Raw genomic sequence first — 24,209 nt, forward strand, 5'->3', positions numbered from 1 at the left:
CTTTTAATCTCACTTTTTAACTGAATGATTTTTTAATGGCTTACTTGTACCTTATTGTTTTAATTAAACCATCTTGTGAATCCTTCTGGATAAGAGACAGTGCAGGGATTAAGGGAATGGCCTAGGCAGAATAGAATCACATAATTATCAGTGGGAACAATTTAAGCAAGTGCTTAACTTTCTACACTGGGGCAAAGAGCAGCATGCACTTTCCCAATCTCAAGCATTCAGTAAACCTTGCTGCAGTGGCAAATTTATTTGGAGACCCACAGTGCTTCTCTGAATTGTGTATGTAAATCAGGGGTGCAGAACATCAGGCCTATGGGCCAAATCTAACCCTCTTGGGGTCCCAATATGGCCCTCCAGGGTTCCCCAGATGGCCACTCACCCCTTCCCCAGGCCCCATCTTGTTTTCCCTGACCACTGATTATTTGGTGGTTTCACAGCTTTTGTACAGTTTTTTCCCCATTCTAAAAGGTTGCAATGCCTCTCCCAAGGCCTAGTTGGATCCAGGCAAGACAGAGGTGCTCATCGTGAAAGGCCCTCATTCAGGTATTGAGCTATGTCAACCAGTTTTGGATGGGGTTGCATTCCTCCTGAAGGAGCGAGTACATAGCTTGGGGGTGCTTCTTGACCCAACCTCACTCCTGGCACTCCAGGTAGAGGCAACAGTGAGAAATGCCTGTTATCAACTTCAGCTGATACACCAGCTATGCCCATTCCTGGAACATATGGACCTGGTAACGGTGGTGCACGCATTGGTAACCTCTAGGCTTGATTTCTACAATGTCCTGTACTCAGGGCTGTCTGTATATTTAGTTCAGAAACATCAACTGGTACAAAATATGGCAGCCAGGTTGGTCTCTGGGATATTTCATGGGGACCATATTACACCAGTTTTAAAATCTTTACACTGGCTGCCAATTTGTTTCTGAGCAAAATACAATGTGCTGGTTCTTACCTTTAAAGCTGTACATGGTCTAGGTGCAAGGTACCTCAGGGAAGGCCTTCTCCCCTACATCCTAGTTTGTCACCTAAGGTCCTCTGAGGGCCAACTGCTGTGGCTGCCTAATGTGAGATTAGCATCCAGATGCAAGAGGACCTTTTCCTTTGCTGCCCCTCAGTTGTGGAATGACCTGCCTGTTGAAATGCACCTGCTGACCTCTTTGAAGGTTTTTAAGCAGGCATTAAAGACTCTATTGTTCAAGATTAGGAGAGCATCCTAATCTTGCCTATCCTTTTCTCACTTGTCTTCTCCTTCTGTCCCAGACTGCTTCCTGGATGTGAACCCCCCTGACCTACCTGTGGGCTCAGTTTTACCAGGACAGGACACTTAGACTGCACACAAGAGAAGGAGTTTCTCTAACATGGTATACTTCCAAGTCATTTTCTGGTTTATTTTATAATACCGTTTCTCTCCCTCATCCGATCCAGTTCTTTATAATATAACACTGCAGCTTATTAAAAGCCACCCATTATTTCTGGTGCTGGACATTGAAAGGGTATGCTGTTAATGGATTTCATCCTGTTAGTATCAATAAGCATTAGACATTTTTGCAATGTTTTTAGTGTTATATAAAGACGCTGCTGCTGAACATTTAGCAGTTCCATCTTAGCAGAAGATACAAATACTCTTTGTTTCAAAAATACAATCCAAAAAACAAATGCTCTTTGTTTCAAAAATACAATCTGAAAAACAAATGCTCTTTGTTTCAAAAATACAATCCAAAAATGTAGATTTCTCCAGCATTTGTATCCAACTCCATATATTCCCATATGTTTCCATATATTGTCATAGTAATTTGAAGACATAAAAATGCCAAAATGATATATCACTCTTCATCTAAACTGAGCCAAAGGATTCTTACAAGGGTACCCTAAGATGGGCTGCTTGTATTTGGATGAATTTTGATTATTCACAGCAGGCTCTCTGCAGGACTCCATTTCTTAGAGAGCTGACAAACAAGTTATTAAAGAAGTCAGAGTGGCTGTCTGTTGTCATCCCCCCTGCCCTTTCACAGTTCTCTCTACTATCCACATCAGGGTATGTGCTGCTAACTATAAGACATCAGGCTATGTTCTGCTTCATGTCTGATTTCTGTGAAGGAGACTTGGTTTGGATAGCAGAGGGTTAATGAGGCCTGAAGTAGTGTGCCTAAAGGTGGTTCATAGTCGGAGCCAGGTGTGTCAGTCAGATCCTTTGTTAGGCAAATGGCTTGTTTAAGGGGCCAGAATAGCCAGTGGATGCTTTTTCCATAGCCGGAAACTAGCTGGAACTTCCTTGAGGGTTCTGAATGAGGAAGTGGCATAGCCTTCCCCTGCAAGGAAGATGTAATCTAGGTCTCCCTGTGAGTAAAAACAATAGAAGCTGCAGTTTTGAGACCTTGGGCCAGGTTTGCAGAATCATTTTCAGCCCTGGTGGCTTAAATAAGCCACTGTGGTTTGTGGCATGTGCCAGGTGCCCATAGGTGCCCGTTCCATAACTGAATCCCTGCTGGTACGTTGTTTTGTTGCCTGAACCCAGCAAGGGTGGGTTGTTGGTGTGGTTAACAAACCACCCAGAACCCATGGGCTGTTTTGGGGTTGTGGGTGGTTTGTTAACCGCCCATGTTCAGATGACACGACAACCTATGAGTGGGGTTGGGTTATGGAACGGGCACCCATGGGGGCCCGGCACATGCCACAAAGCATAGTGGCCTATTTAATCCACCATGGCTGGAAATGATCATGCAAGCGAAGTCCATGCGTGCTTCCAGATGAGGCTTTTATTGTGTGATCACCCTGCCTCATTCACAGAATTTGTAACCCTTGCATGTTTTCCCACCGCTTCTTCCTGTCTTTTTTCTTACCAGAAAAATATCAGTTAAGGAGGGAAAAAAGAAATAGCTGCAGTGATCTCTCTTCCAAAGGAAATCAAACTGGGGTAAGTGCTGCCTCTGGAACTTCTCACTGTTAAGGTAAATGGAGAGTGTATAACAGGAAAATTGCTTTGAAGAAACTGTGGCTTTATGCACTACTAGTGAGAAAGCATCCATGTGCTTTCTCCAAACTATAAGAAGGAAATGATCAGAGGCAGGGTGAAGGGGGCATTGACTGGAGGAAATGATACATGAACATATAATTCCTATCAAAGGCAGTGCTACAGCTAAGGGCCAAAGGTCCAGGGCCAGCAGCCCAGCACCCCCCCCCAGTGACCACCCAGAGAATGGCAGGTGATCAAGGACAGCAGAAGCAAACTCCATTTTATTCCTGTACTCATGATGGTGCTATTTAAGTGAGCTTAAAAGGCAAAACTGCACATGCTTGGGGTATTTTGATTTAAAATCATGGTTGGCAAACATTCTAATATATAAGGACTTAGAAGAAGTTGCAGGCAGTGGTGGGGGCAAGGGAGAGAAATGTTAGTTGTGTGCTTCACAGGTGAAGTAATACAGAAGGCTGTCTAAAGAGATCAAGGGTCTAAAACTAGCTAGCTGCACCACTGATCTACAGGAGTCTTTACATTGATGATGTGGTCCTATAAGCTGCTGTTTTATCAGGAAGAGTGTCTAAGATCCACTGTGAGGGCTGCAATGTTGGTGTAATGTCACAGCTGAGGGCTGACTCAGAACATTTGCCAGAAGTGCAACCGTATGTGTTGATGTCACTGCAGCAACTACCATCACTAGCATGTGGCAGGCAGCATGCAAAGGAGTTGCATGGCCCAGAATGATCAGAGAAAGGATGTGGGAGAAGGTGAGTAGAGTGGGGAGGAAGGAGAACACTGGAGACAATTCAGCCCAGAAATTTTTGGGCCAACAAGCACAATCTGACATCCTGCTATAGCTTAGAAAGAACAAGTCTTGTGAATCATTGTATTATGTTGAGCAAAGTCAAGGGATGACTTCAAGGCCTGGTGATTGACAATGGTGTCACCCTTCTGCATCTCCCTTGGCCTCCAGCCCCTTTTCATTCCACTCCTGGGAACAACACTGGGACCCTTGGAAGTGCAGTATACCAGCGTTTCACTGGTACACTATGGCGGAGACCGATGCTGCTCTGAACGCCAGCAGAGTTGCAACCCCTTCCCACTCAATCCCCTCTTCTAGCGTATACTCAAATGAGAAAAGTGTTACTGCTTGCTTTCACAGGGACAATACTGACTTGTGCACATGGTGGGGTGGGGGGAGGAGAGCAGACTTCTGAATTTGCAAATGTACTATGGATTGAATATAGAAGTTGCTGAGGCAGGGATTGGAGGCAGCAGAAGTGAAAAGGGGAGGCAAGGAAGTTGAAAACGGAAAAGTTCATGCTGAGAAGGGGGAGGAGCTACCTCAGAGCGGGTGGACAGAGGGCATACAATGTTGCTGACATCCAATAACATCCCACCAGGCTCCACCCACTAGTATAAATGGCAGGTAGCATTATGCAGTAAAAGAAAAACTGGCTGTGTAAAGAACCGATTTAAATCCCACAAAGAATCCAGAGGCAGAAGCCCCGGTTGCAGGATAAAAGCCTGGTGCGGTGAAGCCCTATGAGTAGGAGGGAGGTGTTGAATTCATGTTCTGTTGTGGGCTTCCCAGAGGCATCTGGTTGGCCAATGTGGGAGCAGAATGCTGGACTAGATAAGCCTTTGGTCTAGATCTAGCACAGCTCTTCTTATGTTCCTGTGTCCTTATGTTCCTTCTGCCATCCCCTTCCCATGCTGAGTGCAAAGTGACCCAACTCTAGTAGCCATGCCAATTATATTGTTAATGTTAAATAAGGCTAAATCAACTAAAATCCCAAATCCTAAGAGATATTGAAAGTCAATTTCATGATTAAATATTTACAGATAGTATTTGCAAGCTGGTTTTTTAGGGGATATTTGCAAGAGAAAGAACCTTAATGTCACAAATGTCTCCTTTGGCACCTGACAACCAACCTGATACACCAGTCTGTGCATGTGTGTGCAGGAGGTAGGACAGGGCACCTCTTCCTCTTTCAAGCTTGTTAACATGAAAGAATGTGGGGAAATTAATAAAAGAGACAGGACAAATCCTGCTCAAGATAAGACCTAGCCCAGAATTCAGAAGCAAGTTTGTGAAGACACCTGATTTCAATTCAGGATTAGAGAATTATGTGAAACCTTGCTGAAAGCCAATGAAGATAGGTGGCCCTTGGTGAGATCCGGTTGTCCAAGAAATACCATCCTGCTGTCCTCTCCCACAGCTGCTAGAGTGTTGGACTTCAGGGCAAGGAGACCTGGGTTCAAATTCCCACTCATCTACGAAGCTCACAGGGTGACAGTGGGCCATTGACAATGACACCTAACTGACCTCGTAGTGCCGTTGTGACTGCTTTATAATGCCACCCTGAGCTTCTTGGAGGCAAAGTGGGATAAATCAATAAATGCATAAAAATAAAGAAAACCAAGAGACAACAGGGTGTATGAAAGGAATGGCAGCTGCTCCCTTGGGACTATCAGTAGCCTATTTTGGAGAGTGGTAGTGGGGGCCTAGCCCATCACCACCCAGTTTCTCTCAAAATGGCAGTCCAAGAATGCCATTCCAAGCAATCTAGTTGCTAACCTATTCATTACCACAACTGATAACCCTCCTTTCTATAAAACAATTCAACATGGCTAACAGTAGAAGAAAAACATGCAATCATAATTTAAAACAAAAATAATTAAAATCACCCAGAACAAGCTAAAATAAACAAAATTAAGAGGCATAAATATATTAAGAATGGACCTCAACAAAAGCTCTCTGGAATAAAAGTGCCTCTTGCTGCTTTTCTAACCAAGGGCTGAGTCCTCTCTCTTCTTTCATGCTCAGGGCATTATGATGGAGAAGGAAGGCTTCCTAGCCTTGTCCCTTAAGATACTCCCTTGTTGTGTAAAAACAAGCCCATTAATTTCAAACTATGCCCCTCAGCCCCTCTGCCTAGGCAGAAAGCCATTAAGAATGCAAAAATGAATACAAACAGGCTCAGCCCTCAGAAATGCCATTAACTGCCGCTGGACTGCTACCACGATGGAGGAAAAACATACATAAACTTGAGGGCACAATAAGGTCAGGAAAGCAATCTCTGAGACTGCAGACTCATTTTAGCCACTCCTCATAACAATTTCTCAGATCAGTGAAAGAACAATTGCAGCTGATTGCACCCCCTCCCACCCCAAAAAGCCCCTAATAGAAAGAGATGTCAAATTTCATTTTGACAGTGATGTCCTTGGTACAGCTACTGCAAATCTCAGGCAGCCAAAGTGTCACTCATGGGTGGGATCTGGGGCCCTCCTAAGACTGTGAAAGCAGTGCAATTTCGCAGCAGCCATCAATCAGGAATTCCAAGCATGAATTTCATCAATAAATATATCCCCATAGTGTGCGGCCCACACTTACCCTGAGAAGCATTTGCTAGTTATAAACCAATCTAGGCTGGTCCCTAATGTCACTGGCATTTATTTGCCTGGATTTTTCATATCACTCCTTTTTACCGGTCCCCTAAATGCATTCAAATCGAAAAGCACTATTGTGTAAGAAAGAGTAAACAGGAGCTATATTCACTGCTGGAATACACAGACCTGTTCATCAAGAAGTTTCTTTTGAATGAAGCTTTGAAGCATGTAGATCTTTGATGCAATGTGCCTGTGTATGTGTCCCACTGGGTATATTTTATCTTCTCTGGGCCGGCTGGAGGTGTATGCATCAGGTTTAACATTTGCTCGGCTTCTGCATGCAAAATGTCCTGCATGCAAAAAACCCAAACCAGGCAGTAATTTCTTGGCTTTTAAGGAATTAATGACTATGCTGCTTGGGCCTATGCATGTTGGACTTTACATACACGGGTCCTATGCAAACATTGCACATAATAGACTGATGTCCGGAGGTGGGAGAGACAGGCTGGGTGGGAAGGAACCTGCTCCCCTACTGTGCTTAGGCTCCGTACTCTTAGAGCATGGTCTGAACTGGCTTCTCGTCTGATTTGCAAGCCAGATTCCAGTACTTTTGGTTTATACCAATTACATAATTCACCCAACATTTTCAGTTCATACTTGTGACTAAATTCAATTGCAGCCCTAAGACAGTGGTGCAGAACCTCAGCCCAGGGGCCAAATCCAGCCTGCTTGGGGTCCCAATCCAGCCTCCAGTGTTCCCCAGAAGGCCCCACCTCCGTCCCTGCAATCACTGATTGTTTGATGGTTTCCTAGCTTTGGTGTAGTTCCCCCCCCCCCCCGTCCTAAAAGGTTGAAATGCCCCTCCTAGGGCTTAGTTAGTGACAGTAAGAGCTTTAAGATAAAATATGCTGGAATGCAGCCCCCTGAGAGCTTCTCTGAAATGGAATTCGGCCCCCGGGCTGAAAGAGGTCCAACATCCCAGCTCTAAGCAGTGAAAGCTGTCAGGAGCAGCAGGCCTAGTTAAAGCAGTTTCTCTGGTGTTCCAAGAGCATGGGCTTAACCTCTCTGTAACAGCCCTGTGGGTGGGAGTAGTCTCTTGGTAGGGAGGACATGTGTCATCTTTTACAGAGGACAGCCCTCTATTTTGAAGGCATCCTCTATATGAAGTGCTGTCCAATCCAAGTCTGGTTTAAAGATAAAGAACCATCAGAAGGAAGAACCTTGAAGACGCCCATCAACAGCACCCAGACAGCAGACTGAGCAAAGCACACAAGTCACCTGGTCACAGTCTTCCTCACTGTGGTGAGATGTATTGTGTTTCTATTTAAAGTATAATAATAATGTCTAAATATGCATCTATACATATAAATCAGCATATGCAAATTTTATGTAAATTGGCATCCTCTTTTGATGATGCATTTCCTTTTTTTGGACAATTCATAAGTGGCCATCCTGCCTTTTTGGAGTTCTTCAAACTGGTTCTCCTCTCCTAATCTTTATAAGCATCTCTCCTGTCCACTGTTTCCTCTGTCCTGAACAGTGATGTAGTAAACTGGCCTGTTGCATTTCTTATATCCTCCTTGACTTGTTTCTGTCCTGCTACTTGTCTTTATTCCACCCCCCGCCCGGCCTTTTTGGTTTGCTTTACTCCTTGAAAATCTCTCAGGACCATGACTTTGGCTTGGCAATAAGATCTGACTTCTGAAACTGGATTTTGGATTGGAATGATCAGCTTTGATCACTGGAACTTGACAAAAGCATCCAGCATATTTGCCCAGTCTGATGTCCATTCAGGCTTCTGTGACAAAAGGAAATCAGACTGTCATGATATGTCCCATTTACACAGAGTAGAAAGCCACATACTATAAGGCAGCACAACTGCTATTCTCTTGCCAGCAGGACTGGGGGTAGAAGAGAGAGAGGGAGTGTGGGAATACAGTGTATTTGTTCACTCTACCATATTCTGGATCTAAGTCAAGGTTATCAATCTCTCAGTTTTATATATATAATAAAAGTCAGTCATGTTGTGTGGCAGAAAGTCATAAATGGGAGCTTGTTAACAACAAGATGATACTTTGTGGCTTTGCTTTATGAGAGTATGCAATTGTTTATTTAGACCTATAACATGTCTATAAAATTATTCCTCATGTTCAGCTTTTTAAAAAGACTTGGAGACAATATCTAGAAGTATGTGAAGATATATCATTAGAAGATTAAGAACTTATTAGGATAATATTCACTATCTCCTTTAGTAAGATAATAATACATATTACTTTTTCACTTTCTCACTTTTCCCTTTCCCTTTCTTTTTTAAATTCTTCATCTAGACTAGTGTTATGATTTTCTGGCTGTGGCTAGGCAGGGAGATTATTAGAACAAAGTGTAGCCTGTACTGCAGGGAGGTTCACAGATGGTACATATTCTTTCCTATATTGTTTTATTGTGCAGTAAAGAAATCCCTTAATTTCAAAAGGGGTTTTGTTTTGTTTTTTATAAAAAGTCAGTTGTTAATGCAACTATATACTTAAAACAGTAAGGGATGCAGGAAAAAATCAAATGACCCTATATGGATAAGGATTAGCTACAGTTTTTAAAAGACAAAACAGGTGAAAATATATTTTATTGGGTTAACTTTTACTGGTGACTCCTATTCTCCAATGGTACAAATTTACCCATTATGTAAAAACTGGGCAGACTGCAGAGCTCCATGATCCAATCATGCTCACTGCTAGGAGATACCGCAACAAAGATGAAGTGTACCAATATAAAGGAGGTACTGACGGTACCAGTTGTATTATTCATGTTTACTCAGAAGTAAGCCCCACTGAGTTCAATGGGACTTAATCCTAGGGAAGTGTGTATAGGATTGCAGCCTTCCTGGATCCAGTCTTTTGATTATAGTGTACTGTGATACCAGCATAGCAGTAGCCCTCTCTACTCATATGCAGCAAAGTTTATCACACATATTCCAAATATTTTGGGTATACTTCCATTTTATGTGCAACACACATATGTTCCCTCAAGTAGTATGAATATATACATTGGGATGGGAAAAATGTTTGGGCAGTGCTACAGGAATAGAAGGCAAATGCCTCCTGAAAAGTTACTTGCCCCCTCTTTATCCCTTTCCTCATACCATACAGTGGGTTGGTTCCAGATTTAATCATACTTAGGGCAGTCCCATTGAAATCAGCTTTAGACCTAAAAACTAACTTCATCCCCATTGATTTCAGTGAGGCTATTCTTAGTATACCTGGAATCAACCCAGCATGTTTTCCCAACAATTTTTCTTGAGGGTCCAGGGCTATTGTTATGGGGGTGGATATAGTTGGGAGAGTTCAGACTACTTCCTTGAATTATGATCTTAGAAAAAAAGAAGGCTTTCTCCCCTTTCCTTTCTTTTTTAACTCAAAGAGATACAAGAAAAAAACAAGCTAGCAGTATTTTACCCAAATACACAGTGGCTAGATTCACACAACACGACAAGCCAGAATACAGGTTCAGTGTGGGTTGTCCTTGAACCATAGGTCATTGTTGAATCATGGGTTGTTGTGTTGTGTGAACCCAGTTATGTTAATAAACCATGGTTTGTTAACCACGAAGAACCCATGAAAAGAACCCATGGTTTGTTGTTGGGTGGTTGTCAACTGTGGGTTGTTCATGGTTAAACCATGGTTTGTTAGTGGTGTTGAGTTCACACAACACAACAACCCATGTTTCAATAACCCACGGTTCAACAACAACCCACACTCAACCCATATTTAACCTGTATTCTGGCTTATCGTGTTGTGTGAACCAGGTCATTCAGAAAGAAACCTTCTCACCCCACCACCTTGGCTTCCAATGATTGGCAAGCAGTTGGCACTTATTTCATAGCTATATTAAACTTTAGCTTTATTAAAATTGGGGCTGAAAGCTGTGATTGGTTTAATCAGTAGATTGATTAAACAGCAGTCAAAAAATACGTGTGTGCTCCACAGCCCAACTGATTAAAATTGGATCCTGTATGAGAGCCAGTGTGGTGTAGTGGCAAGAGTGTTGGACTAGGAGCTGGGAGATCCGGGTTCTAGACTCCACTCGGCCATGGAAGCTCACTGGGTGACTTTGGGCCAGTCACAGACTCTCAGCCCAACCCACCTCACAGGGTTGTTGTTGTGAGGATAAAATGGAGAGGAGGAGGATAATGTAAGCTGCCTTGGGTTCCTTGTAAGAGGAAAAAAGGCGGGGTATAAATGCAATAAATAAATAAATAAATAAATAATCCTGCTGATTAATTAACCAAAACTTTCAATGACGTTACTGTAATCCTCATAGTTTTGGGATTAGGTACCTAATGTAAAGTTCCTCAGAGAGGGTTTTGCTTTACATCTTATTCTATACTTACTTTATGCTGAAGTCTTTAAAGTGAATAAGGATGCCTATTTAAGCATGCATAGATTTGCACCTTAAAGCATTTTTATTTCAGACTTATACACCAGTCTTCACTGGCATCTAAATTTAGTAATCTGTAGACAGTTTCCCAAAATGGGATATCACTGTCACTATAAAAATATGTTAATATTTATATTCTGTTTATCTGCAAAAACAATCAATGTATTTATCTTAATAACTTTGGTCTCAGACAAGACCTGGCTTAACTGAAATGCTTCCGCTTTAAAAATGCATCCTTTGTAACCCTATTTGGGTGACAGAATGAGGGGAAAAAAGCACACAACTAAAACAGATAACTTGTTCTGCTGTGGAGATTAAGGCCAACAATCCACAGTAGCAGAAATCTGGAAATGAATATGCACAGGATAATCTTCAGACCTGAGTGATTTTACTTAGCTGCATCGTTTGAATGCTAATGTAAGAATTTATTCGTGCAAGTCAATATTGAAATCTATCCTGCAAATCTGAAATGCTGAAATTTGCTTCATGACCAGTTTGCACAAATTCTCTACTGGTGCAGTGAAGAAGGTCGAGCCAGAGGCCCACCTGCATGCACTGCCCTATTTCACCATGAAAGAAGCAAAAGCAGACAAGTGCTGCTCTCTAAAGCTGAGTTCCTTACTATTTTTAAATAGTTAAAGAGAGGGTGTTTACGCAATATTGAAGCCACCCACCACTGCCCCATAAGTATAGATAATAAATATGTAGATAGTAATATAAGTTGAGCACTTTTGGCTTCTGCTGTCTTGACTCAGGAAAAGAATCTTTCCAAGGAGGGATGTGTGGTGGAGCTCCAGAGCAAAATGAAGAGTTGCTGCCTGATAGTTCACATGTTAAGTACATTAGACCTGACAAACTAGTAGAAATCTCAGTGTGAACTAGGCTGTACACAGATACAACACATTTCAGGCTAAAAATGTCCACATGTGCTGCATTTGAATGATACTGTATGAGAAAAATGTCCCTGCATATAGAAAGCAATTAAATCAAGATGAATAATTCAGCCTGGCCTTCTCCTTAAAATGCCAGTTTTCTATATTTGAGAGGTTTTATTTTCATAGGGAGGGGGCTTCAATTATGCCCCCTCTCTCCACACATAATACTCACTTGTATAAAAAGATATATCATGTGGTTCTGCTGAGCGTATCAACTGGCCCCAGGTCTCCTATACATTGATGCGGGTGTGTGTGTATGTGTACTATGAGTGTGATGTATTTCACAATGTGTAAGAAGAAATGCACATCTTTTCCATGTAACAATATGTAATCTTCTATGTCCATGTGTTCCAATTTGAGATGGTGTGATTACCATATTTAGACATCAGTCCTATACAGTTACCCAGGAGTAAGCCCTCTTGAACTCAGTTTACTTCTCCATAGATGTGCATAGGATTGTCCCATTAGACTCTTACCTTTTTTGCAGTAAGGGCCATCGTATGCTGTTTTGGAGCAGTCGCAGGAGTATCCATTGTATTTTTCAACACACTTGCCACCATTCTTGCAGAACATCCCAAAGCTGGTACAATGGCCTGAACAACCAGGTTTCACACCCGGTGTGACTTTTGCTCTCTCTTCTAAATCAAGAGTCAAACCATTCATTCTTAAAGAGCGAATGCAGCCCAGGAATCCCTTCTGTCCACTTGCAGCACCTGGACAAGAATATAAAATGCCAAATCAAGGATGAACAAAATGTTGTTACTTCTGGGTAGTAAACAGTTCCTTTAACATATTATACAGTAGGGGCAGCAACTAGAAGTCTGAAGGCCAAATGAAGCCCCGCAATCATCATCATCATCAACAACATTTCTGTACCGCCCCATAGCTGAAGCCCTCTGGGCAGTTTACGAAAGTTAGAATATTAAAAGTACAATATGCAAGTAGGACCTGCTCCCCAATTCAGTTGCCAACCCAGACACAAGAGAGTTATGTGGTGGTTGTTCCAACAGATCTTGCTTTGATCCAATTATTTGGGGTGCAGAGGCTGGCCCATCTCCTGCATCAAAGCAGCCCTTCTGTAGATCTAGCTGCAAACGTAGGAAAGCACATTAGCCTAGGATATGAACCTTGATCTATTCCTAAACAAGCAAATGTCAATGTTGAGCTCCTCCACCACCTTAATCCTCCTCATTACATGTGATAGAGATATTTATTTTTTCACTGTCCCACTCCTGCCACTGGCAATCTGTTATTTCAGGATTTTCATAGTGCCTCAATAGATACCTGCTAAACCTTAAAATCTCCACCGTGCAAGAAGTGGAAAGTCAAAGGCATGTACATTTTTGTTTCACTGTCAGTGGCAACTCTTGTTTACCCACTGATAAAGAGATATAATTCCCCTCCACATTTCCTATGCGGTTTTATAACTATTTTAAAAGTGTTGTGTTATTAAAAGTCTATCCATTTGTCCAGTGCTGGCTCTGAGTTTTTGGGGGCTCTTGGACAAGACTCCCTTAATGGCTCTCTTCCCTCAGTGAGTCTACCTTTTCACTGCCATTTTCACCAGATTCTCTTCCTCCTCATTACTATAATCTGCTTCTTTGCCAGGAGGAGAGTCAGCAAGCAAGCAGGCAGTACCATTCTATGATTCTATGAACTACTGTTCCTCCTTCTCAACACTACTGCCACTGTTGTTTGGGCCAGAGTGAGAGGCAGAGGAACATGCAGTTTGCAATGGTGAGGAGGAGGGGCTCTTGTCAGTGGGCCCTCTGCTGACGTGCAAGTGCCTGACCATGCTGACCCATGATGCTAGCATCTGTCTATCCAGAAATGTTAAGTGCTTACACCATTTATCACATGAGCATTCATGACGTCCTTTAAAGAGAACTCTAAAAATGTTTTTCCTGGGAAGGCTTTGTGCTCCCCAGCACCTTTCAGCAGTCACGTATATGGTGAAATGAACAAATGAACTAGGTTTTGCCTCTGTGGGAGGTGTTGTAGCTCAGTGGTGGCATACGCCTTGCATGCAGATACAGCAACTTATTTGGATGGAATCAGTACTGTGTGAAATGATGAAAAGAGGGAGACAGAAAAGTCATTTTTTGACTTCACTTTCAATGCAGGTAACTGGATCTCATGTAGGAAATCTGGGAAAGACCTCTATTTAAGACTTGGAGAGCTGTTACTAGACAGAATAGACAGTACTGGGCCAGATGGACCAGTGGTCTGTTTCAGTATAACACAACTTCATATGGTCTCCCCACTATTATGTTTGCGCAATGATCCCTCTGTGGTTGCTAGAGCAGGGTGAGTGTATTGCCATGGCACTAAAGGAAAAGCCACTCCCATTGTCTCAAAAAATGACCATCTATATAAGTAGATCTCCTGAATGCAGATACGGCAACTTATTTGGATGGAATCAGTACTGTGTGAAATGATGAAAAGAGGGAGACAGAAAAGTCATTTTTTGACTTCATTTTCTCCCATGTTAACAGAAGTGGAGCAAGTGAAATACATTAAAATGATGAATAAAGCCTTCAGCACCTTGGCAGGTACCAGATCACCAGTACAGCTGAAATGGCAGTGCAGCCTCCTCAGTTGTACAGTCATTATTTATTAGGCTGATTTGTTCATTTGTTCTTCCTTCCTGTCTCCTCCTCTTCCTCCTTTTTTTTTTTTTAAAAAAACCCTAATGGATAAAAATGATCTTATATAACCTATTTGCTATTAACCCCCCCCCCCCAAGTTTTTACAAATGATTTTACACAACCTATTTGCTATTAAATGGAGAGTTAGGGCTTGCTTTACTAAAGCAGACCTTCCCATTTTAGGGGATCCCAAAAGTCATTTTGATAAAATGAGCAAATGTGGAAAGTGACCAAGGAACTGTTGAGATTTCCAAATGGGCTGGCTTACCTAGCATTTGCAAAAATCTTTGTAATTCTGTGCTCATTACATTATTCCCTATCTATTCAAACTTGAAAATCTAAAATAAGGAATTGTTGCTGGAGAGCATGATTCTGCCACCATTTTGTGTGTCCCTTGTGAGCACCTTGGCTCAAAAAGGTTTCATTTTGTCCAGAAGAGTTGGCTAGAAAGCAGAGCCATTGTTAGGCCTGGCCTCATGGAGACTTGGCCCCAAATTTATTTCCTAGAGCCCTGGGTGTCCATTGGTGCCAATGGAAGTTTGCTTTTTCTTAGCTGAAAGTTCCTGCTGAACCCCTCTACTGAAATGGACAAGCAAGTAGTGTCTCCACTCTATATTCTGGTGCGGGCCTTCTTGAAATCATTAATGCTCAATCACATCTAAACTAATCAAAGCACACTACATCCCCTTTCAATTGTTTATGGAGAGCTCTCAGATCTCAAGTGACCTTTACAATAAGTACTTTAAGGCCTATACCCCTCCCCCTTTGGTTAAACAGGAATACAACAATCATCTTTCTTGGTACACCTGGTAATCACCCTTCCAGGAACATCCTATTCTTTTGTGAGTCTTTGTAATTCAAGGCTGTAATTGTCTTAAAGGTAAAGGTGTCCCCAGCCAGTCGTGTCCGAGTCTAGGGTGCGGTGCTCATCCCCGTTTCTAAGCCGAAGAGCCAGCGCTGTCCGAAGACGCTTCCGTGGTCATGTGGCCAGCATGACTGAACACCGAGGTGCACGGAACGCTGTTACCTTTCCCGCCGAGGCGGTACCTATTTATCTACTTGCAATTTCTTGCTTTCAAACTGCTAGGTTGGCAGGAGCTGGGACTGAAGACGGGAGCTCACTCCGTCACGCAGCACTCGGGTCTCGAACTGCTGACCTGCCGACCTTCCAGTCTGCAGTTCAGCGTCTTAACCACTAAGCCACCGTGGAATTCAGTGAGTCTCTTATGAGCTTTTCCTAAGTGACTTCAGAAGCAGTCTTGCTGGTTGACACTATCTACGTTGTTGGAATTCCTAGTTGGATGCCTGCTTACTCTTGCCCCTCTGAACCCTTACCCCAAGTGGCTATGGAAAAGGGTCATGCTGGGATAAACTTAGCTTGGGGTCCCAGCTTTGACTGCCCTTTTTCTGCACTCCCACTTCAAGTGGGCTCAACCTGATAAAGCATTGCTGTGGCTGAGGAAAGTCTCTTCTTTTTGCTTCTCTTTTGGATTTTACTCTGATGCTAAGGATCCCCACGCTCACCCTTACTGTGTTCAGACAGAGCACAAGGAAGGAAAGCTCTCTCTCTCTCTCCTTCATGCCAGCTGTTCAGTTTCCAATTTCTCCCTGTCCTTTCCCCTCAGAAGCCAAACCAATCACTGTGCAATCTCCTTGGCATCATCACTTCTTCTTCCTCCCCATCACTGGGACAGTCTTCAACAGCTAACAATTAAATTGCTAGTTTGTTTACTTTCCCACTAAAACTGCATTTCTGGAAAATTTCTGTTCTTGTCAATGGTGCTCTCCTGAGTATCTTGCGCAGGCTCTCTGCTATCCAGGCTTCAATCCAAAGTTACTCGTGCCATAGTCCTGTGTATTTGGGAAATGATCTGGTGCCTAGGGCCAGCTCTGCCAAGTGGACACTAGCTTGTCCTCTGGCAGAATACAGCCAGGGTTGTAGTGGGAAATGATTCCCCTAGCACAGCGATGGGGAATATGTGGACTTCCAGATGTTGCTGGACTCCAACTCCCATCATCCCTCAACATTTGTCTATTCTGGCTAGCGCTGATGGGAGCTAGCCAGAACAACATATGGAGGGCCACACATTCCCTACCCCTGTCCTGGGACATCTGAGCTAAATCCCCCTCGCTATTCATGTTCTGGAAGGGCTGATTCCCTGAACACCGAGAAGTAGTTTGCAGATGTGTATAGAGACACATGTCCTGAGCAAGCATGGTAACAGTCTATTCATTTCTGGCTACATCCTTGAGCAGTAAAGCATACCCTCAGCCCTTTATTGTCTACCATTTATTGTGGCCTGAGGATGTGAATTAGCTTCTTGGAGTAGTGCAGCCTACAACCGGTTTGCTCAACCCTGGCCTTTTCTGGATTATCAGATGTACTAGAAGTGGGATGATCAGCTGGGTCCAGGAGATAATCAGTACCTCTCTGTGAGAAGGAGAGGTCCCAGACTGCACTGAGGGAGGCATTTGTAAGGCTGCTCTTAAAAAACTTTCTCGACCATAAGGATTACAGCAACAATCAGCTGCTCACAAATATCCCCTTCTTGAGCAAAGTGCTTGAGCAGGAGGTTGCTGTGCAGCTCCAGTCACTCATGGATAAGACTTATAAGCTGTATCCATTTCAGTCTGACTTCAGGCCTGGATTTGGTACCAATACTGGTTTGATCACCTTGAAGGACAAAAGAAGGACTGAAGGAAGACAAGGGGAATGCAACCCTGCTAATGCTTTTGGAACTCTTGTTGGCTTTCAATACCATTGACTATGGTATACTTCGGGATAGTTATCTGGGTTGGGGACATGGTGTTTAAGGGCACAGTCCTATGCATGTTTAGACAGAAGAAAGTCCTACTACTCCCAGCATTCCCCAGTCAGCATTCCCCAGCATAGCTGGCTGGGGAATGCTGGGAATTGTAGGACTTCTGTCTAAACATGCATAGGATTGCACCTTAAGTGGGTCTCCTCCTACTTTGATGGTCAATTTTAGAAGATGGTATTGTGGGACTAGCGTTTGACTGCATGGTATTTAAACTGCTGAGTCCCAGTGTCCCATCTTGTCCACCATGCTGTTCAGCATCTATATGAAGCCGCTGAGTGAAGTCATTCAGAGATCTGGAGTGAGGTGCTATTAGTATGCCAATGGCACCCAGCTCTACTTTGTTCAGATTCAGGTGAGATCGCAGAAGTGCTGAATCAGTGCCTAGAATCAATAATGGACTAGAGAGTCAACAAACAGAAGCTCAGTGTTGACAAAATGGTAGTACTATGGGTGGGTGGGAGATCTGACTGAGGAGATAGTATTCAGTCTGTTTTAGACATGGTTGCACTGCCCCTGAAGGATTAGGTTTGTAGTTCAGCAGGTGCTAATTTATCCAGTTTTCTTACTGGAGGCTCAAGTGGCATCTGTGGTATGAAGCACCTCCCACCACTAAGGCTGGTGTGGCAGCTGTGACTTCTCCTAGACAGAGACAATGTGGCCACAGAAATCCATGCCATTGTAACCTCTAGATTGGACTACGGCAGTGTGTTGTACATGAAACTGTCTCTGAAGTCTTCTTGAAAACCTCCGTTAGTGCCAAATACAGCTAGTGGGTTGTTAATGGAGAGTGGCATATGGAACAGTTCTCACCAGTTCTTAAAGAACTACACTGGCTGTTAGACCATTTCCAAGCAGATTTTAAAGTGCTGGTGCTTGTCTTTAAAGCAAATGACTTCGGAGCCAAGCATTGGAAGGATCACTTTCTTTTACATGAGCTTGACTACCAAGGTCATAATCAGAAGCCGTTCTCTGAGTCCCCGACTGTGTTTCCACCAGTGATTTACTCCAACCCGGTTGCGCAATGCGGACTCTGTGTTTTCATGACATCGTGGCCATTCAGCACCAGCCCCTCATTTTAACACGGAAAAACTGCTTCTTCTGAGACTGGTTATAGTCCGACTTTTCCAGCTTACTCTGGAAAACATTACTGATCTGTTTCCACAACCGCACTGGGTTCGGTATCATAGTCCTGCCCATGGGGTGTGTAGCCCGGCCTTTGTGGGTGTGTCGCTTTGACCTCAGTGACCCAACCCTTTCCCTCCCTGTTTTCCAGAAGTTTCATCGTCATTTTGGAGCAGGATGCTGAGGGACTAACTTTTAAAACATCACTGAAAATAAACACCAGAACACAGCCCACAACCCCAGTCAAGGGGTGTTTTCTCCCATTGTGCTGAATGAGGCTTGCCCTTTCAATGACCACAGAAATAACAGAGAAGCCCCTCAATTGACTTGGCACATATCAAAGCCCAATTCCTTAAATGTGATTAAGGATGATCTTGAGGCTCCAGTCCATTGCCTTAGGATGTAACCACAGCTTCCATATAGAGATCCTGTGTGTTAAAATGGGGGCTGGTTTCCATCTCTTTCCCACAAAAACCCCATTAGCATCTCCTCAGAAATAGGGATGTCAGAGAATTCTGCCGTGGACTCAAATGAGGCCGGATTCCAGAGAATCTGACCTCTGGATTCTGTGGCGGAACAGCATCACTTACCTCCAGCTCTGGAGGATTTCCTGTGGGGCTGCCCTCTGGAAGGTGAAACGCTAATGGCGGCTGCCATTAGCCTATCCCTGGGACAGATACAGACAAATGCCTGCCTCTGCATTTCTCAGTCGGAGGGAGAAGAGGGTAAAATGCCTCCCTGCAATGAAGGGAGACATATCTGATCCCCCACCCCACCAAGCTCAGAAGCAACGTCCTCTGTTGTTTCAGAGCACCCTATTAAGTTCAATGGGGCTTACTCGAGGGTTGCAGACTTACAGGGTGATCTTATGTCTACTCAGAAGTAAGTCCCATTGAGTTCAATGTGGCTTACTCCCAAGTAAGTAAGTGCCCAGGATTGAGACCATGAGAAAACAGACAAATACAGACAAATGCCTGCTGATTGCGTCTCTTGCCTCTGCATTTCTCAATCGGCCGATTGCGTCTCCTGCCTCTGTATGGCTGGCTGGGGAATGCTGGGAGTTGTAGGACTTTTTTTCTGTCTAAACCTGCATAGGATTGTGCCGTTCATGCAATTCATCTGGCAGAGCTTGGCATCCTTTAAGATATTTTTTTTAAGCAGTTGCTTTAGGCACTACTGCTTGGGTGGGAAAGCAGTGTCTGTCACCTCCAAATCAAAAGGCAATTTGCTTTCAATGGGATTTCCCTCCCTCCTTGAAAAGAGGCAGACACAGGTACACCTGCGGAGTTTGCAAACGGCGAACCAGAAAATGCGGACTGGATTCAATACACTTTCTCAAATCACTGCGGATGATGGAACGAAAGATCCCTAACAAGCTACGAAAAAGAAATAGAACGGATTTCATAATATTCATACATAATTACTCAGAAATAACTCCCATTGCGGTCAATGAGGCTTGCCTTTGAATGCCCACTTCAGAACTTACAGAGATTCCCCCTCAATTGATATAGCACCCTTTAAAGCCCAATTCCTTAAGTGCGATTAAGGGACCAAATGGGATTATGAGGCTCTGATGAATTGCCTTAGGAAGAAAGTACTTTACAGCTTTGTTATAGAGATCCTGCAGGTTACAATGGGGGCTGATTTCCGTCTTTGTGCTTTCTACTCTTTCCCACAACAAACCCATTAGTGTTTCCTCAGAATTAACTCCCATTGTGCTGAATGAGGTCCTCTGGGTTAAAATGGGGGCTGGTTTCCCTCTTTGTGTTCTGCTCCCCCCTTTCCCAGCACAAGCATATGTGTGTCTACTTGGAAGTAACTCCCATTGTACTCAGTGAGGCTTGCTCCTGAAATGCAGGTGCATCTGGACTTTCAGGGGAAAGGAGAAAGGGGAGGGAGGGGGGGAGCCTCTCTTCACAGCAAAGCTGATTCCTTTTTACAGATCATTAGATTCTCTTTCCTTTGTCCTGGAAACATGGCTGAGGAGGTGGGAACACTGGTGAGGTAATCAGACCCAACCCAGACTCCACTCAGACTCCACCCAGCCATCAAGAAAATAATTTGATTAGAGCTCAGTGGAAACAGCACAGAGCCCCGGGCTACAGTGATGATAAGCCAGGACTTCAAACACTGTGGAAACAGGAAAAGGGGAAGATGCGATTGGGGAAACATCGCAACAACATTGCAAACAAAGTGAAGCCAATAGTGTGGAAACATGCCCCCTGCTCTATCTGAAGGTGAGGGGTACACTGAGAGAGGGTCTGTTCATGGGTAATGCCCTGCCTGTGAAATGCCCTCCCAGAAAGTTTGGCAGGCACCATATCTGATTTTCTGTTGGCCTGAAGTGAAGACCTTTTAATTTTTCCAGGCTTTCCAGCTTGTCATTTATCTGGTTCTAATCAAGATTAACACTGTTATTAAGGTTTTTTACTGCTATTTTTTTTATTGTTTAATTGAATCACTTTTTAAATTGTATGATTGATTGTTATTGTTGTTATTCTGTTGTAAACCGAACTGGGAGCTTCAGAACTGTAGAGCGGCATAGAAATATTTTAAATGAATGAATGAATGTGAAGAGAATTGCTGGCCCAATAAGTATATGAACAGGGTGGACCACAGAGACATAGAAGACAGTGAGTAGAAGCCCACTGTATTAGTTTTCTTGCAGCTTACCAATTTGCAGCTTCTACTTACCAACATACAGCTGACTATACAGCTCTAGTCGGGTGTGGCCTTCTGTGGGTGCCTTCCGGATCTCTTTGGGGAGCTGGTCTACCTGTAGGCTGGCCTCTTTGATGTTCCGCTCAGCAGTAACCCGATGCCACTGATCATCACTGAGTGTACTGGGTGACCTCACAAGAATCTCCACTGGGCCATTTCCAACATCAAATGAAAAGGACACATCTGTTGTAGCTGATGAGAAAATAATGATTTTGGGGGGTTGCTTTTTAATGTTAGAGAAATATTGGTTTACATGGAATACTTTGAATCCTATGTGATTTGGGGGGGAAATTATCTTCTAAAATGTGCAATTAACTCTTAATTTTAATTTGCAATAGAGGTTTAATTCTCAATTAAAATGCAGAAAATATTTTTAAGACTGCAGAATGACCTCATATATCCTAAAAAAACAAAAAACAAATGTTAATGCTGGTGCTCATCCATTCATGATGTTATTTTCCAGAACAGAGACCAAAGTAATGACAAAGGAAATGGTGACTTTACGCTAGGAAGGTAAGTATGATCGAGTTTTGTAGAATCAAAAATTACTATAAGACAAGTTTAGACTGCAGAATTATTGAGATGGCAGAAATGTTCCATAAAGCATATGCCTTTTTTCTGAAAGAAAGAAAGAAAGAAAGAAAGAAAGAAAGAAAGAGAGAGGAACAGTTTTGAGGTTCCAAACTTCTGGGCAAAAAATGCTGTGTGTGTGTGTGTTTCACTAATCTTTTACTTTTTAAATGTACATGCTGCCTTTCCCCCCTATCAGAACTCCCAAAGCAGTTCACAGTATAAATATAAAAATTATTATTATTTATTTAAAGCAGAAAGGCTCCTGGAGTGGCTCCTAGATCAATCTAAAAGACACAACACAAAAGGAAAAGGGGATGGAGAGGAGGAGAGAGGAAAACTACCAAACTCAAGCGGTGTAACTGTGTAACATTAACCTAGTCTTAATGTTACAAAGTTCTTATAATGGCCAGCTGAGCTGGGAAGGATTCAAGGAGAGGAGGAGGCGGCAAATGGAGTGGTCCTGTTTCCTATCTCTCCCTCTGCTGCAGTCTGATGGAATGGCTGCTTCCAGGTGACAGCTGAGGGAGCAGCCTGATGGAGTGAATTAATCAGCAGAGCTGATAGAGTGTCCCTGTTTCCCATCTCTCTCTTTGCTGTTGCTAGGAGACAGCTTGGGGAGAGAAGAGTCCAAATATAATATTAAATATAATCTCTAATATTTAATACTTTGTTGTTGTTCAGTCGTTACGTCGTGTCCGACTCTTCGTGACCCCATGGACCATAGCACGCCAGGCTTTCCTGTCCTCCGCTCTCTCCCGGAGCGTGCTCAAGTTTATATTCATTGCATCGGGGATGCTATCTAGCCATCTCATCCTCTGCTGTCCCCTTCTCCTTTTGCCTTCAATCTTTCCCAGCATCATTTAATACTTACTACAGTATTAAAACCAATTCCATAATAAAAGCAATAAGGTGAACAAAACACCAATAAAAACAGCAGCAGAGATAAAATAGCATTAAAAATAGTAAAACATATAAAAACAGAGAGAGGAGAGAGTTTGTAAGGGGACGACCATTTCTGTACAAAACATAGCAGATCAATATACAAATCTGACAGACATAGCAGGCACCTCACTTCTTTTCTTCTTCCTTTCCTTTCTTCTTTACTCTTCACAAGCTCAGCAGCAGGGAATTGTGCAGAGGAAGGTGTAAGTTTGCAGAAGGTTTATGGGGAAAGGGGGGTGAGGGGAGGGAACTGGTTTGTCATACATGTATACATTTCTGAATCCACTAGGACTGTGTAAGGCCTTTTGGGAGAGGCATCACTTTTTCTCTCCCTTCAAACCACTCCTCAAAATCCACCATTTTCCACAAAGGTCTTGGTTTGTCTCTAACTGAAATGAAGGCTAGGTTTGTGTAACTGCATTTGCTCATCAGTTATTATTTATTTATTCAAATCCCACCTTTCCACTTCAATAGACACACCCAAGATGGCAACCAATAAATTGATCCCATGTTCCCCTTTCCCCCCCTACTTTTGCCTCTCTTTGGGGTCTCCCCCAATGTCAGTATTTGGTTTGTAAGGTCATTGGGGCAGGGACTAGTGCATTAGTGGCACTAGACAAATAAAACAAAAACAAACGAGATCACTAACAATATTTTAATGGGAAGGAACTATTCTCTCTTGCAGGTTTCAATAGAGCTTCACATCAGCAGCTGGATGGCAGCCAGTTCAGTTTGCTCATTTAGTTATAATAAAATTCATGCTTACTGGGGGAAATTGGGGGTTGTGCCTCTAAAGTATTTATATATGCAGGAATTCAACTGGTATCTACTAAGTGTAAATGTAATGTATTTTATGTTATGAAACAAAAAGAAAGTAAGTGGACCCCCCTCGTACTTTTTAGCTTCTGAGAATGACAAGAGCAACAAGTGAAGTGGATAATCTATGGTCTAAACTCTTAATTTAAAGCACATATTATGTAAACTACTGGAGCATAGACCAGAAATTTGCATGCCAGGCCAGTGAACTAAGAAAATATGGAGCTGATAAAAACAGCTTTATATGTGGGATAAGCTCATTCCTGGCTTTGTTTTAGGTACAATGACAAGCATGTTCTATTTCTAGTGCCACACTGTACCCCTTGCTGCCACTGCTTGCTGCCTCTTCCCCCATTGTGCCCCCCTTCCCCTCCCCTTTGCCTCCACTGTGCCTGCAATATGAGGAGCTAACGCAGGGATGGCAAAACTAAGGGAGGCACACGACAAGGGAAACCGAGGGTGGACAGCTTCTCCAGGGAGTCCCACCAGCTGCTCTCTCACTATAGCAAATGCCATGGCAGGAGAGTGACCAGTGGGGCAGAGGTGGCAGGCCCTCCTCGTGGTGGGGGTGGGAGCAGCACAATTTCCCGTTCCTCCTCCTCCACTGCCTGATGCGGGTGCCTTACGCTGCTTCATGGTAGTTACAGAATGACATGAGCTACTTTTGTATTAGTCTCACCAGTTTGCCTTGGAAATGAATGTCTTGTGACTGGCCATGTTCACCGTGACAGCCATTTTATGAATGGGCAAGTCCCACCTCCATGGCAGCCATTTTGTGACAGCACCCACAACAGTCTCTCTACATTCCAAATGTACCCACCAACCCAAAACGTTTGGG

General features: G+C 43.3%; 1 protein-coding gene across 1 annotated transcript in view; it reads right to left on the reverse strand.

Annotated features, from left to right (window-relative positions):
* Positions 1 to 24,209, reverse strand: part of CNTNAP2 (contactin associated protein 2) — a 2,014,778-nt gene that overhangs the window by 96,360 nt on the left and 1,894,209 nt on the right. The window contains exons 17-18 of the mRNA XM_084857751.1: positions 21,014 to 21,232; positions 12,204 to 12,440 (exon numbers count right to left, since the gene is read on the reverse strand). Of these exons, the coding sequence (XP_084713877.1) occupies positions 12,204 to 12,440; positions 21,014 to 21,232 (456 nt within the window). The remainder of the gene's footprint in view (positions 1 to 12,203; positions 12,441 to 21,013; positions 21,233 to 24,209) is intronic.

Source organism: Heloderma suspectum, chromosome 5, assembly GCF_057233095.1.
Source record: "Heloderma suspectum isolate Gila_16-S chromosome 5, 16-S_ref, whole genome shotgun sequence".
In the NCBI taxonomy this organism is placed as follows: domain Eukaryota; kingdom Metazoa; phylum Chordata; class Lepidosauria; order Squamata; family Helodermatidae; genus Heloderma; species Heloderma suspectum.